The sequence below is a fragment of the Vidua macroura genome, chromosome Z (genome assembly GCF_024509145.1).
Source record: "Vidua macroura isolate BioBank_ID:100142 chromosome Z, ASM2450914v1, whole genome shotgun sequence".
NCBI classification, from domain to species: Eukaryota; Metazoa; Chordata; class Aves; order Passeriformes; family Viduidae; genus Vidua; species Vidua macroura.
Window position 1 is genome coordinate 39,545,147 of NC_071611.1, and position 15,545 is coordinate 39,560,691.

General features: G+C 40.2%; 1 protein-coding gene and 1 long non-coding RNA gene across 6 annotated transcripts in view; one reads left to right on the forward strand and one right to left on the reverse strand.

Annotated features, from left to right (window-relative positions):
* Window positions 1–76: 76 nt before the first annotated feature.
* On the forward strand, window positions 77–3,859 carry LOC128822188 (uncharacterized). Its single transcript, XR_008441386.1, has 3 exons — window positions 77–149; window positions 1,481–1,570; window positions 3,788–3,859. It is a non-coding gene; the product is annotated as an uncharacterized LOC128822188 (long non-coding RNA).
* A 329-nt stretch (window positions 3,860–4,188) lies between these two features.
* The window catches only part of RAI14 (retinoic acid induced 14), an 83,375-nt gene continuing 72,018 nt past the window's right edge, over window positions 4,189–15,545 (reverse strand). For 2 of the 5 annotated variants that reach the window (XM_054003820.1, XM_054003821.1), the window contains exons 9-18: window positions 15,074–15,252; window positions 14,427–14,455; window positions 13,402–13,488; window positions 12,598–12,684; window positions 11,845–11,902; window positions 11,407–11,525; window positions 9,379–10,890; window positions 8,466–8,615; window positions 6,463–6,528; window positions 4,189–6,206 (exon numbers count right to left, since the gene is read on the reverse strand). In XM_054003820.1, coding sequence (XP_053859795.1) covers window positions 6,129–6,206; window positions 6,463–6,528; window positions 8,466–8,615; window positions 9,379–10,890; window positions 11,407–11,525; window positions 11,845–11,902; window positions 12,598–12,684; window positions 13,402–13,488; window positions 14,427–14,455; window positions 15,074–15,252 — 2,365 coding nt within the window. In that variant the 3' untranslated portion in view covers window positions 4,189–6,128. The remainder of the gene's footprint in view (window positions 6,207–6,462; window positions 6,529–8,465; window positions 8,616–9,378; window positions 10,891–11,406; window positions 11,526–11,844; window positions 11,903–12,597; window positions 12,685–13,401; window positions 13,489–14,426; window positions 14,456–15,073; window positions 15,253–15,545) is intronic. The other 3 variants (XM_054003823.1, XM_054003822.1, XM_054003824.1) reach the window with 3 other exon arrangements.

A 15,545-nucleotide genomic window follows, 5' to 3' on the forward strand; every position in this document is an offset into this window, starting at 1 on the left:
GAGCTCCTTGCAGGAGATGATGTCACTGAGATGTGCCTGTTTCCAATCTCCATCTGCTGGTAGGAGGCCCCATTACCAAATGTCTGAGCATTTCAGGATGTTGGAAAATGTACAAAGAGGGCCAACACTGAATCTGGACAGATCAGCATGTGAGCAGGCTTTTAAAATAATAGACTGAAAGCCCAATGATTGCATTAACCTGTGTTAAACTCATCAGTTAAAAGTCTGTCAGGGCAGCCAAAGGTTTGGAAATATCTACAAATGCATCGCCACAAAATGCCCCAGGAACTACAGGTAGTACCACAAAACAGCCCCTCCCAAAGCCACGTGTAGGATTGGGGACTGGCATTGTTGCATCCCGGAGTTTGGGTTTAGATTAGGGTTTTTAATTTATGTTAAAATAAGTCAAGTTCTGTAATCCCGTGTTTCCCCCGCGTTGTTCCCCCCCGCGGTTTCTGCCCCCATGTTGCCTGCTGCCGGCTCTTACCCCTGTGCTGCTCCTGTAACCACCCTGCCGTCCGGCCCCGGGAAACCCCGTGCTGGCCACACGATCCCGCTCAGCCCGAGGCTCGGTGCCCGCCCCTGCGGGGTTCTCTGGTTGGTTGCGGTTGCTGGCGTCACTGCCACGGCAGCCGCCCCTATTGGGCGGCAGGCCGGGGATCCTCTCGCCCCGCCCCTCTATAAAGCCCTATCCCGCCGGCAGTCAGACGCCATTTTCTCCCATGCGAGTGCCGGGAGCGGTCGCGTCTTTCCATCGAACCGCGCCACGTGACCAATAAACCGTTCCTGCCAAGCGCGGAGTAAATGGACAAATTCCTTCCTCTTTGCCGGGTCCCTAGCGCACGGTAACAGCGGTTGGCCAGCCCACGCACCCGAGACACGGAGTCGTGTCCGGGAACCCGCGGCAGCAAACCCCGGCAGCACGTGGAAGCTACGCCACAGCCGGGCTCCCAAGAGCCGCGTGCAGCCGGGGAGAGCAAAAACCCACGCCGCATGGCATCAACAGGGCTTAAAGCAAGCTGATTTTTGCTGGTTGTGTAAAGGTAAAAAATGGTCATCAGAGGAGTCATATATTAGTGACAGTCCATGCAGTTCATGCAGTCTGATTGCATTGTGTCTGATGTGACAGAAGCTGTCATTTCTCCAAGAAGACATTTTGTTCACACAGTACTGAAGCCTGGGGAATCTAATCAACAATTGTTGGGCAAAGCACATGACTTTCTTACCAGCAGCAGACTTGACTGGTAGATCTGTTCTGTAGTTACAAAAACTTTAACTCAGGTTTCCTGAAATTAATAGACATTAAATCACTGATTTTTATTCAGCTGCAATTTACCACTGTAATTCTACGACAGGGATTTTAAGGAAATTACTGTTGAGGAGAATGAATTTGTTACTGCCCTGAGAAGAACACAGATATAAAACCAAAACAAAATATGGTTCTAGTCTGTGCTTAGTGTCTCTGTTACTTATGTTCAAGAGGATCGTGAAGGATCCAAACAGAGGAGGAAGCAGGGATAAAGAAAAGCATTTGAAACTTCACTTCTGTGAAATGCTCTGCTGCGAATTGGTGAGCACCCATGAGCATGCAACAGTGACCTTAGCTGCAGAACCAAGTGGTGTTACAGATGAAGGTTTTAAGGTACTCAAACTCTTGTACTGTGCTTTGACATTAAAGTCAGTACTTTTCGTATTCTCTGTGGCAGACCAAACCCACAGTTAATAGATGATTTAGATCACTGAACTGTCCTAAAAGTCTTGCACCAATTTCTATTTCCTTGAAAAAAATTTGCTGTGTTACAGCTGTGCCTGTGGAATATATGCTGGGGTACATCACATCTGCCTATGCTACTCTGAAACCTCCACACCTAAATCCCCCAGAGCATTTCCACACAATTCCCCAACAGGCACAACTGCTCTGCAGCCTGGGTCCCAAGGAGCAGACTGAGGCCCTGACCCCCAGACATCCAAAGCCACAGGAGGCTGCCTGTTCTCCAGGACCTGCCCTGCACTGGGAGGCCTGACCACACCACCTGTGACAGCAATTCTTCCCTACAGCACTTGGGTCTCTGCCACATTGGAGAGCAGATTGCCTCTACCTTCTGTGTCTGCCTCTGGCTCAGATGAGGGTTGGTCTTGGTGTGAAGAAAGCCCCAGGATGCTTTGGTATGGCTGATCCAAGCAAGAGCCTCCCCGGGGAAAGTCAGACAGGCAAAGAGCACATGAACCCCCTGGTCTAGTGCCATGAGTCAGCTCTCCTTCCATGTCCCATGTGGTACTCCAGGCTCTTGGCTTACCCTCCCCACTCCTGCATACTCCAGGCTGGTACCCTGCCCTGCCAGACCCCTCCAGAGAGCAGATTTGTGGTCTAAATACAATATACATACTGCAGTAGTTTATGTAGCTCTGAAGCACCCAGCACTGAAATCACATGTCACATACCTCTTTCCCCCCAGCCAGCTACTCTCAGGCAAACTCATAGAACATGAAGTGGCTTTAACAGCTCCCTATAGGGAAATGGTTTTGCCAAGGGATTTCTTGCCAGCTTCTTCACTGGCCCTTTCTTGGCTGCTTCTCCTGGGGTCCTGTGTATGGTTTGCTGCAGCACAGAGCAACATGGCCTTCCCTGGGCTTTTGCTGTCTTATGCTGACACGCAGAACATCACATCACCACGAAGCTGACCTGAGGAGAGGTAGGAAGGCAATCAGCAAGCCATTCTGCCATCCCTGAGCCCCCTGCTCAGCCAGCAAGGGGCAAAATTGGCTCTCTACCTGTGCCTCTACCCATGAGGCTCCAGCAGGAAGGAAGCCTGCTATGCAACGTGCCCAGGACCCAGACCCATCTCAGAGGATAATGACCCCTTTGCTCAGGCATTGGTTATGCGCTGTTATGTGCTGCTGGAGCCAAAAGATCTGTCCAGCAAGGACACATGGCACACTGCAAAAAGTTCTCCTCTGATTGCTGCTGAAATCTTCTGCGTTTTAACCCTCCACCATCTTCTCGTGTTGATTTGGGTTGGCAAAAGAAGGGCCCTGTAAGACCCAGATGATAAATAACCAGGGCACGACCTGCTTACAGGAACTTGCCCTTAGTTTACATAGCAAGAGAAAGGGACAAAAAGGAAAAAAAAAAGAAAAAAAAAAAAAAAAGAAAAGAAAAAAACAAAGAAGCAAAAGAAAAGGTGATCTTAATACAGATCTAGGATGTTGTCTCCTCCCAAATTCCATCTGAAGCCTGCTACCATCATTTGCCACCATTCCCTACTGTGACAGGACATAGGGTGGATGAGAAGAACCAGTATGGTCAAGCTCTCTGACCAAATTATATCTGTTGTGTGCAAACTGCAGTGAGCAAGTTTGACAAGAGGAGTTTATTCCCAGTACTCATGCATTTAGTGGAGAGAGGGAAAGGAATTGGCGACAAAAATGCTGCCCATGCTGACCATGCAGGAGGCCAGAAACAGGTGTGGATTTTTCAGGGTAGCAGCTTAGGCAGATGTACCCCACAGGCCCCAACTCTGCATGTCAGCTTGTCCATCTTCAAAGGGAACCCAGTGCTGGGCACCTTACAGAAGTTTGCTACAAGAGGCTAAAGAGACCTGGGATGTGATCACAAGAGATTCAATTCCTTCAGGCAAGAAGATACAAGCAAATCAGTCACTGATAGAACAGTTTCTCAAATAAAACTGAGAAGAGATGATAAAAGGCAATGGAGCTGACTGTGTGACTAAGTTTAAAAAGCAGACATATCCATATGCATATACTCTTACAAGTTTTCTCATTGCAGTTGTGTGTGTGAAGTGCTAAGTGACAGAGAACCACCAGTTTTGAAGAACTGTGGGACATCACTGATGTGTGCTGAGCTCTGAGTTATTTTAAACTTTGCTGTAATAAATCCGGTGGCAAATTGGGAACGTGTATTACCTCTAGCAGGGTGTCCATGTGAGAAATGCCTACAAACCTATCAATGAGATAGATGGCATCATCTGCAAAACTCACTGCGTGGGGTTTGGACTGGATTTATTTCACACAACAGATCAAGACAGTTCATAATGAAGATGCAATTTCAGGGAGGAAAACCTATTTATTGTGTCATCCATTTAAACAGGAGATATAAAACACATCTGTACTATGTTAGAACAGTGTAGTGAGATCTCCCTCAATACAGAAAGAAAATGAAGACAAAAATGAAAAAAAATTGGAAATGGTTTATTTGCTGCATGAGGAAATTTCTTGTAAATTACATATAAAGAAACTTGTTACGCTGTAGTATATAATTTCCAATATTCCACAAAGATAATTTTAATAAATATACAAACCAAACCAAAGTAGAAGACTAAATCCATCAGGCAACCTACAAAATGGTTCATCAAGTTTTATATTTGCAGCATTAGCATGCTTAAAATTTTGTTCTTTTTGAAGTGATGCAGCAAAATTTTTTTCACATTTCTTTGGAGCATTTTCAAAGCTGTCTAACTATAAAATACTGTTCAAATTTAGACGGCATTAGTTAAACCACTCAAGAAAAGTAACACCAAGGTCTAACTGATGCGAAGGTGGTGTTTTTCTTTTTGTTTTTAAAATCCATTTAGCTTTGCCAGAGTTAGGAATTATCTAAGTGCACTATGAGTTCAGTCAGCCTGAGGCACTGCTGACTCCTGTCATATTATGACTCTATATAAACTTCATAGATTATATAGCTCTGAAAGATTTCTCTATTAATAGAGACATATCCCCATAGAATAAAAAAAACACAATACAATATTGAAAATGCAAGCTTGTTAAAATGGTTGTACCCTCAAGTGCAGTGTGTGCTTAGAACATTTTTCCATAGTTTCATTCTATTCCACATCAGGCATTTTTATTTGACTTTAAATGTAGAAGTGCTGATAAAGGTTTTATTGATGCCCGTAGCTTCTAGAAACAACATACAGATTTTTTCTTACACCTCCTGCTGTTGTCTACCTATAATTTCTAAATTTTTTTGGAACAGCAGGCTGAATTTTACACTTAACTGCTCTGGACCACACTGACAGACAGGCCTATTATTCCATACAAATTTCTTACAAACTGAAAACACTTCACTATGCTTCACTATTACTGAGTACTTGGGGGTATAAAAAGAAACTCTCTAAGACACAATTACCTAAAAATATTTGTTAATAAGCTTAGTGTAAATATTATGTAGAAAAAATGGTTTCGCTACAAAAAAATTCATTAGAGGGCCAGTAAAAATACACCGCAGAGAAGATCTTTAAAAAGTGAGGTTAGGAAGTATGAGGCATTGACATTCACTGTAAACATCCTGTGTTCACTAGAATCCCTTGTCTAAAAGTATATGACCTGGTTTTGTTCCTGAGCTTCATGGCCGACGCTTGCATAGACAGCTAAACCTATCATGAAGGGCTATTTATAGAGACAGTTCTGTTTGTACGTAACTTCAATAAACTAATGCTTTTACCTTTTGAAATAGTTTAATTCCACTACCAGGTAGTTAAGGAAACTAAGAAGTATGGTATGGGTTTTGTGTACTCAGTGCATTGGGTGAATTGGGGCAGCTACGTTTTAGTGTGTTAATCTTAAATAACATTACACCAGGAAGTGTAGCTGTTCCACATTCTGGCTCAGCATAAATATCTACTCCTGCTCGCTGCTGTAAGGTTCACTTCTGCTCTGCCAAAGACTGCATATGGCAAAATGTTAGCAATCTGAGTGCTGCAGCATCAAACACACCCAGTAATGAGATGCAGCTTATAATCAGTACAGAACACCTCACAGAGAATTTAATCTTTACCCACGCAACACAAGTGCTTTCCTCCAGGTTAACCTGCTGCTATTGGAGAAAGCTGGAAAACTACTAACAGGGTAAACATGACATGGAGTGGCCTATGTAAAAAATCTGAAGAACATACTTGCATTTTGGGTATGAAAAGCAGGCATGTGTTTAGCTACTGCACATGGAAATGTACATGGAAGTGGTACAGACAGACAAATATATCCCCCTCACAAACAGCACAGTAACACAAAAGCAGCAAATTGCCAATTTGAAATCTTATGTTAAGGCAAATCTAGATAAAAGAACCATAACAGGATTAATAAAAATAGGGAGTTTTCCTTGGCTTTTTTGTTTACTTTTTCTGCGATTGGCTTTTACACATTGATAAAATTTGTTTAAGCACTTTCTGGACATCTTCATCCATCTGACCCTAGACAAAGGGAGAGAGAAAAAAAGATGATTAAATCAATGCAACTCTAATATTTAAGAACATATACAAACTATTTTTCAGGTATAGTAATTAGATCAATTTCCCAAATGGAAGCAGTGTTAAATTTGTTTTTGAACTGTCATACCTTATGGGAGGGATGTCCTAGTGAAAACATGCAAAATTCTTACTAGATCTGCAGAAGAAACATCTTCAGTTAAAATACTAACACTGAGTGACTGACAACATGCAATCATACCTGCACAGCATAGAGAAGGTGCATCCTGTAAACTGAGACAATTTCCTGGTGTTGTTTCTTTGTTTCCTAGAAAACAAAGAAAAGCAGAAAGGCACAGAGCATTCAGAACTATTGAACTCAGAACTCCCCAAGCAGATTCTTACTGAGGAAAATTCAAACCAAAGTCTTATGTAATGCATTGAAAACCAGTTCAGACAGTGTTGTGTCACCAGGAACTCTAAATTTGCTTGGAAGCATGTCCAGGAAAATGCTGTAGTTCTACCTACCCCAGTAAAAGAGCTGTGATATCATCAGTTTTAAGAAGTGCTGAGCTGCTAAGGTGTGGAATGAGCACAGACTCTATTTCCAAGCTTATCAGCAACCAGAATTGCAGAAAGACAACAGTACTCTGATAAATCAACTCTCAACTACAACTCAGCTCCTCCCTGAAGGCAGTGACCCTGATGCCTTAGGATTTTAGCTTTTATATATTTCAAATCATGAACTGCTTTAGGGTATAGCTCTAAAACTCCATAGCCTGTCAGCTACTCTTCTCCTGTTTTATTCAAACAGAACAATTCCTCTGTAGGCCTGCAGCTCAAGGACACCCTACTGCTTCAGGCCCTGAAAAATACAAACAAAAATGAACTGGGGGGGGAGAGGCAAACTGGGGGTATATGACTTCATTATCTGAAGCTGTAATTGGAGTATTAATCCCTAGTATGTAAACAGACCAAACTTACAATTGTCTGTAAAAAACTCATGGCTGTTATAGTCCCTTTGGGGAGGCTTTGTCTGCCCTTAATGAACCTGAAGGCCCTTCATTAAATATATCTGCTTTTATATTAAATATATCTGCTTTTATTCTCTTACTTCTGTCTGGCCTCTGTTTTTAGGTGAGCCTGAAAAAGGCATTAACCCCTCTGTTAGAGCTGATGCCTTCCCAGGTGAAAGGAGGTGCTTACGAAGGCCTTACCCTGTGGGACCCTGACTGAATGAAAGTCACCCAGTCCTTTTCAATGATCATAGACTGCCACAACTCAGAAGCCATCTTTCCAAAGACACATGAAGTTGTTAGGATAGCTAACCTACAAGAAGGAAAGACTGTTTCTGTCCTGTTTTAAAAGCTACCTGCTTTCCCAATGTGCTGTACACCTTTGCACTTTACACTACTTTGCTGATCCTAATTAGTGGGAGATTAAGGGTCCTTTGAGACATGGAATAAGAAAGTCTGGACCTTCACACTGACAGGATGCTCTGCCTATTATTTCTGTCGCCTGCAAGGGAATTTTTCTGGCATACTGAGCCCTCTTTTTTTCTGCTGGGAAAGGTAAGAAGCAGACACCACTTAGCATGTCAGTCTGGGAATTCTCCTTTCAGAGGCACTCCAGAGCCCTCAACAAAGGCCTCCAGCAGACAATACCTTCTCTTCATCCTCAACAGTGGATAATGTTCTCCTCTGAGCAGGCAAGCTCTAGGAAATATCAATTATGACTCAACCCAGCTTAGAAGACTGGACCTTTCATGCAAAAACAACAAAATTTAAAAGAAGATATGTAAGGCATTCAGATTTTCAGAGAATAAACTATGCTCCCCATAAAAAGATGCATTTGCTTGACTTTAAACCTCATACTTTCTCCCAAAATGCTTAAAACCCCAAAACAACATCAGCTGATGAATGTTCTTGAAAATCCTCTGCACACTGATCATACTTTTCCACAAATTAAGGTCTGAGCAGCAGGTTTGGTAGCTCCATTTTACTACAACACATCTGTTTCTCAACTGGTCTGAGAAAAATATGTGGAAAACCAGCTTTCTTTAGTTATGCTCTTTCTAAAATGCTATTCATGACTTGCAAATTCCTACAAGTTTCAGAGAAATAGAAATTACAGATTTTTTGGATGAAGATTCTTTTCCATGTACGCACTGTCTGTACTCTCTTTTAAATAAGGCAGAGTGAGGAACAGTACATGTTTCTTTGGAGAACTGGGACTAATGTTATGTTTACAAATTGTCACACTTACAGTCAGTTGGTTTTGCAACTGCTTCACTTGTTGCTGTAACACCTCCAGCTGCTGGCTTTGTCTTTTGGGGGCGCTGGTTGAGTAAGAGAGCTGAGAAAGGCTGTTCAATGCTTCTTTTAATTTGCTTATTTCCTTGGACATTTCATTGATCTAGGGAGGCAAAACATCTTTTCATTAAAAGATGCTATGCATACTGTATTCCTGTGTGTCTTATCTTTGAGTTATTTGTGACTCAAATCTAAGAAGTGGGGGAAACCAAATTGTAAATAAACTCTATGGACAAGCAGAGATGCCATGTAAGGGTTACAATGCTCCTCTATTCCCCATCCTAGTCCAGTCTATTCAAACTGCACTCCTTGTTCTGAACATCAGCAATATTTAACAAGATGGGCTGCATTTACCACCTTTATAAATTTTTCTGCTGAACGAAACACAGGCCAGCTATTCACAGCTACCAAAATGCGTAGCTTTTTATAAAGGAATTTGTAGTGACAGATATGGTAGCTGCAGAGGAAAATTAGTCAAATCATGATATAGTTGAGATGATGTAGTAATATCCTAACAGTGAATTTTTGCTCCTTCCTAATATTTTGTTTACTTGTCTCCTCTGGAATACCTTCCTGCTGTAAATCTCACTTCTTTGACTTCAGCTGCCTGAATAGTGCGAACCCAACCTAAGCATAACTTAAAAGAGGTGAATTGAAAGATCATGTATACCTCCACAGGGGAGGGAAAACAACTGCAAAGCCAAACATAGAGAGAACTCCTTTGCCTTTGATATCTGTATTTTCAGAGGGGGAAACGCACTCATAAGATACTTGAACCAACATTGCCTGTTAGGGAACTGGTGCACTAGTAAACACACTTTGCACTCTGAACTCACATTACCCCTCCACTGTACTGAGTCACTGACCTTTTTGTCTTTATCTTCTTCTAGTTTTGATGAGTTTTTCATTTCAGTAAGAGCTTCTTGAACTTGGTGGTACTTGTGCTGAAGATCAGTCACCTCCCGTTCCTTTGCTTCAAGCAGAGTATGTATACCTTCTTTCGCTTCTTTCAAGTGCAAAATTTCATTTCTCAGTTTCATGGCATCTAAGGATATATTTTCCTTCTCTCGGATTACATCCTTCAGTTTGGATGACAAAGCACTAACTTCACCCTCTAGTGAGGACTGGAGCTTTTCATATGTGGCCTTGGGTACCATGGCTTCATTAATTGCAGCTTTTTCTTCCAGTAATGCCTTTTCTAAGTTTCTTAATTTGCTTTCCTTGTTGCTAAGCAATCGTTTGAGCTCATTTATTTCTTCCTCCATCTCCTTTATGGTATTTCTGAGTGCGTTGATTACCTGACGGTGTTCAGTAATTGGCAAAGAGTTTTGCTTCTGAATGTCTAACAGTTGCTTGAGTTCTTCTGATTCATCTAATACTTTTGTGTACTGGGACTTCATTTCTGATAACTCATTTTCTGCTTTGTATTTCAAAGAATTTGTTAGCTCCATCAGTTTCTCATGTTCATCTCTAGGAATGTAGTCTGAAGCTATATCATCTAGAGTTTTTTTCTTCCTATAGTCTTCAAGCTCTGTTTGTGCTTCCTTGTACAACTGAGACAATTCACTAAGTTGCCTGTTGAGCTCATCTATCGTTCTGTGCATCACATCCTTCCTTTCTCCAGCTTCAGCACTAGATTCCAACTGCATCTGATTTGTCAGCTTGTCCTGTAGCCTTTTAATTTCCTCCTGCCCTTCCTTGTACCTCTCAATCAGCAATGCTTTCTCTTGATTAATGTTATCAATAACTGAACAATATGAATTCTTCATTTCCTCACACTCTTCCACAGACAACTTGCCTGCCACCTTCTGCTCTCTGTCTTCAAACTTTTTCTGTAGCTCTCTCACTTTTTCTTTTTGTCTTTCGCTTTCCTCCAATGCTTTCTTCAATTCTTGCTTAAGTGCTTCAACTTCTTCATATGTAACCTTCAACATACTCAGATCAGAACCGGTTTCTTCACTTTGAGAGGAAACAAGAATTGGCTTCTTTTGCCTTTGTACATTCAAAATCTCTTTCACAGCTTCCTCATGTCTGTTTTGAGTTTCTTTGAATTTCAAATTAAGATCAGAACAATTTTCTGAAATGTCTGGGCTATTTAAATGATCTGTTTCTGGGACTCTAGGCTGGACTTGGGTTTCCACATGCTTTCTTTTTGCTTCAGAATTCTCTAATTTTCTCTGCACATCCTTTAAGTCTTCCTGGAGGTACTTCATTTTTACTTCTCTGGGGCTTGTAAACTTTTCTTGAATTTGAGTGGCATTTAATGTAGGCTTCAGCTCCTGCAACAAGAACTCATTTTGTCTCTCTGCTGTTTGTTCAAACTGTGTTTGGGATGAATATGAGTCTACAGTTGAATCCCCTTCTTTAGGTGTTCTTTCCTGTCCAAAAAAAAACTCACCAACAATTGCACAATAAAACCAAATACATGATTCTAATTTTTTTTAGAATAGAGTAAGCAAGGAAGTATTGCCACATCCTATAGAGAGAGATGATGAAAGAGCCATGGAAGAAAGTTCTAGAAAAGTTCAAAACTCAGCTGTTCCCATTTAGTCATCTACAGTGAGAGAAGGCAGTAAGTGCCAAGCTCCTCTGAAAGTCTGGGCTGAGCTCCATAAGCTAATAATCAAAGCTATGCAAATTAAAATTCTTCTAGCACTACTGTTAACAACATATTTTAGAAAGTAGTTATCATGATAAATAAAGTTATTCAGTAGTTTATGGGAAAAGTGAGAAGATCAAAACACTGATTTAATCCTTTGGGGCAGAGTGTTTGCATGATCTTACCCACAAGCTCATTAAAAGATCTTCACAGTACAACTCTTTAAAACAGTAAGTAGCTCTTTGTTCTGCCTAGCAGATTAAGAGACCATCAGAACAGCACCAAAATATGTCACCTGTAATTTGTCCTGAAGCTCCTTATTGTGCAATGTCAGAGAGGCAATTTTTGCTTGCATCAACAGAAGTAGATCTTGTTGGTCAGCTTCAGAACTCACATCCAATAAACTATCAGCACCTTCAGAGGAAAAAAAAAAAAAGATTCAAAAGGTTTCAAAAAGCTGAAATGCTATTTAGATAGTTATTCCAACATTTAAACAGCTTATTCCCATGACCACTAAATGCAGTAAGCAAGCAAACTATTCCTACAAACTCTCCAAGAATGTGTTCGGTTAACAAAATAGAAGCAGAATGTTTTGGTGGGGAGCTGCTTGTGGAGTTACAAAATGTCACTCTCAATACTTAAGTGTGTTTCATGTACTAAGTAGAAAGGGATAGAGGTTTTCAGCATTTCATGCCACTTAAAACACCTAAGGAGATGAGGATTAATTGTATACCTGTTGTGCTGTCACTCAGTCTGTCTTTATTATCCCTGTGCAAAGAGCTGAATTCTTCCTGTTAAGACATCAAAAGAAAACATTTTCACAGAAAGCAGATATAAAGCTGGACAGTTCAGCAAAAAGAACTATAGACAGTATAGTTTCTGCTGGATAAAGCCTGGCCACATGGATGTCTTTTATTTCTGAGGTCTTGTTTAATTGTAGCATGTGTCCAGTATTTCAGAATGTGTTAAAGCCATTCAAGTTCCACTGCCCAATTCCCATTAAATACTAACAAAACACAGGCAACTATCTTGTAAATAGTTTGGAAGACTGCAAACCCTGTGATAAGTAATAGCAACATACTGACATGTGTTTAAAAAAATCTTCAGCAACACAAGATAAAGATCATACAGAACATACTCAACCCTTTCACTGACATCTTTTGGTAAAATGGTCTCTTTTTGCACTGCCCAATTCCATGCACTTTGCTGATACTAGAAATTGAACTCTTGGAACATGAATACTTCCATAACCATACTTCTAAACACTAACTAACCTATGACTATTTATATGTACATATTTGTCACACATTAAAGTAAACTTTACATTCGTTTTATGAATTGCATTGAAATAGATTTGGATTCATTTTTGTTCCTAAAATTCAGCTAATTAAGTCACAGGAGATTCTGTAGTCATCAAAATAGAACATCAAGCAAAACAAATCCTGTACTTTCCTTCCCTAAGCTCATAAGAATGGAACACTGATACCTTGCACACTTGATCAGCAAAGAAAGCCTGCCCTTTTCCAGTCATGGGAGTTGAAGTTGATGAGTGTGGAGAGGACAAATCATTAACCTGTAAAAAAATTTATATAAATAGGTATGTATACATGCATGCACATACATACCTGCCTAACATGTCCCTATATATATATGTGTATATATATATGTATATATATCTATACACACACGCATATACACATATATATATATATATGCATATACATGCATTAAAGAATACTTTCACCTGCACTAATATAAGTCACAATTCTAGATTACTTTCAGAGAACAGACTGAATTATTTAGTGCCCTTCTGAATCAGTATTACATAAGGAGTGTAGCTGTTACACAGGTTACATTCTGGTTTAAGATTAAACCTAACTATTAAATAGACTTATATAGTACCAAAATGCAGTTAAGTATTTTATTTTGATAGGCATATATGCCCATAATAATATATATCCATATATATGTATAACTAAAATATAAAGAACTTATTATTTACTTATTGAAATCAGCAAAAAGGACAACTTCAACTTTAGTTGGAAGAAACAATTGTACAGTAAAATTTGTACAGTTGTATCTTTGACCATGCTGTATTTTAAGCAATTTTGCTTAGTTAATCTAAGCAACATGTGTTCTCGTGGTGTCATCCTAATTTCAGGAAAAGCACTCATGGTAAGACAGGCATATAAATATAAGGTGACAGAGAAAATCCTGCCCACATAACTCTAATAATGTTCAAAATGCTTTATATCCCCTAAAAGCATCTCAAAATCGGTCTTTTCTTTACCTGAATAGGACTGATAGGAGGAGGTGGGGCTTTGCGTTTTTTTGGAGTTCCACTTCTTTCTGAACTTAATTTAGAGCCTTGATCATGCTGAAAGTTTCACCAGCCAGAAAAGGTAGGTTTGTTAGTTTGGTTAGTAAAGTCTGAGCAAGTTGTTTTATAAAAAAAAGTAAAAAATAAATCCCACATTATTATCAACTTTAGCAGCTCATGCAGTGCCTTTTTTCCCCTGGGTAAAGACCACATCTCTACTAGCACAAAGATATTAAACATGCCTGACAATAAGAATCTGCTCCCTTGTAAACCATGCTTCAGTGAAAACAAACAAGATTTAGTAAAAAAGCAGAAGCTGATAATAGGTTTAGCACCAGTGACCTTAAAACACTTCATTCATACACAGCCCAGTCATGCCATTCTTCACAGCTACCATCTTTCCTCTCCACTAGCTTCTGCCTGAACCCCCCCAAAAAACCCACCTCTGCACTCAGAGAAGGAATGACCAATGCATTGCACCCTTGTCTACTTCCCAGCCACCAGCACGTCTACAAGGTCTACTTGCACTCCAAGATAAGACACTAAATAAAAAATGTAAGAAACTAATTTAATCACCTAAATCTGCCATGATTCTCACAGGAAGGGGTCTCCAGCAAAACCAGGGATAACCTTTAATTTTATGTTTTAGATAGAGAGAATTTCTCTGGATCCTCTTTTCTACATTTTAAAGAGCCAAGCTTCTGCGCTACACATGAGGAAAGCAGGAATCATCCCAGCACACATGCACATACACACTCGCCCTCCTTTCCTCCCCTCACCAAGGGTGCTGGCTGCTGTTACACAGAGAAGCCAAGTCTAAAAGTAGTGTTCTTCCTGAAACACATCTCATACCTAAGCAAGAAAAACCTTTTACATTACATAGTAGTCATGGCAACCCATCTCAGAATAACACTTACTAGTGCTTCTATTACTGTTTTTTGTTATGTTACAAGTCTAGAAAGTCAGGGTATTTTCAAAACCAAAAGGACAAATACCTGCTTTGCTTTTGTTGGAGACTTTGCCTCTGTGGAGCAGAAAAGAAGTGGAATAAAGAGAAGTTATTAAAGGAAGAGTTACTTTCCATTCTTAACCCACCTCTCTGCTCTGTTTCCCATACTATAGATAAATGGTTTGGTTTTTGAATTCCTGTCTGAAACCTAAAAAATACAATTTGCAAATTCCATTTCAATCACATTTTCTCTGCTACTGTCTGGTTTCATTTTGAAAAAAATTCTGAAGAATCATGACAATTTTTATTCTGGTCTTGCACCATTCTTATGCATTAAGCTTCCTGCTTTAGAAATCCATTGTAGTTTGACCATAAAATGCTCTGCCTGCTTCAATTCCTTCTCCAACACCTCTACTGAGGGGTTCTATGTATAAAAGAGAATCCATTCCAAATTGTATGCAAAATTTCACAATGCTGCTATATCAACTTGTCTTTCTCCAAAACACCTCTTTTTGGCCTGCTCAGGGTTTTATCCCATGCTAATATTACCATCTATGGCAAAGAGTTTTTGGGAAGTCTCAGCCAGATTATCTTGAAAATGGCTTTTGCAACATTTCAGGCTACAGTTTTAAGAAAATTTGTTCAGTGCTAAATCAAAAAGTGACAAACTGCAGGTCAGCCTCTCTCACATACCCACGTCCTGTGATATCTTTGACGACAGGAGATTCTGGATCCCTGTATTCTCAGAGAGCTTGGCATAATGCAGGGCATTCTGTCCAAAGACATCTACTAAACTGACATCTGCACCTCTCCTGAGGAAAGCTTCCACCATGTTAAGGCTACTAGCTTCACAAGCCATCATCAAAGCAGTTCTGAACAAAAGAAAAAAAAAAAAAGAAAGAAAAAAAAAAAAAAAAGAAAAGAAAAAAAACCCAAAGTGTCAAGAAAAAAAATGTGACTGTTATTGTGCAATAAGGTCCAAGATTCCACCAGCATGTTTATTGGTACATAAATGTGACTTCTTTTTCTCCTTACAAAAAAAACACTTGCTAGCTCTTCGTCCTCTTCCTCATACACCCCAGCTGCAAATACAGGTCTACAAACATTTCTAAATACAGCTTCCTGAGGCTGAGAGGAGAGCCATAGATAGAAATGGCTGCAGGAT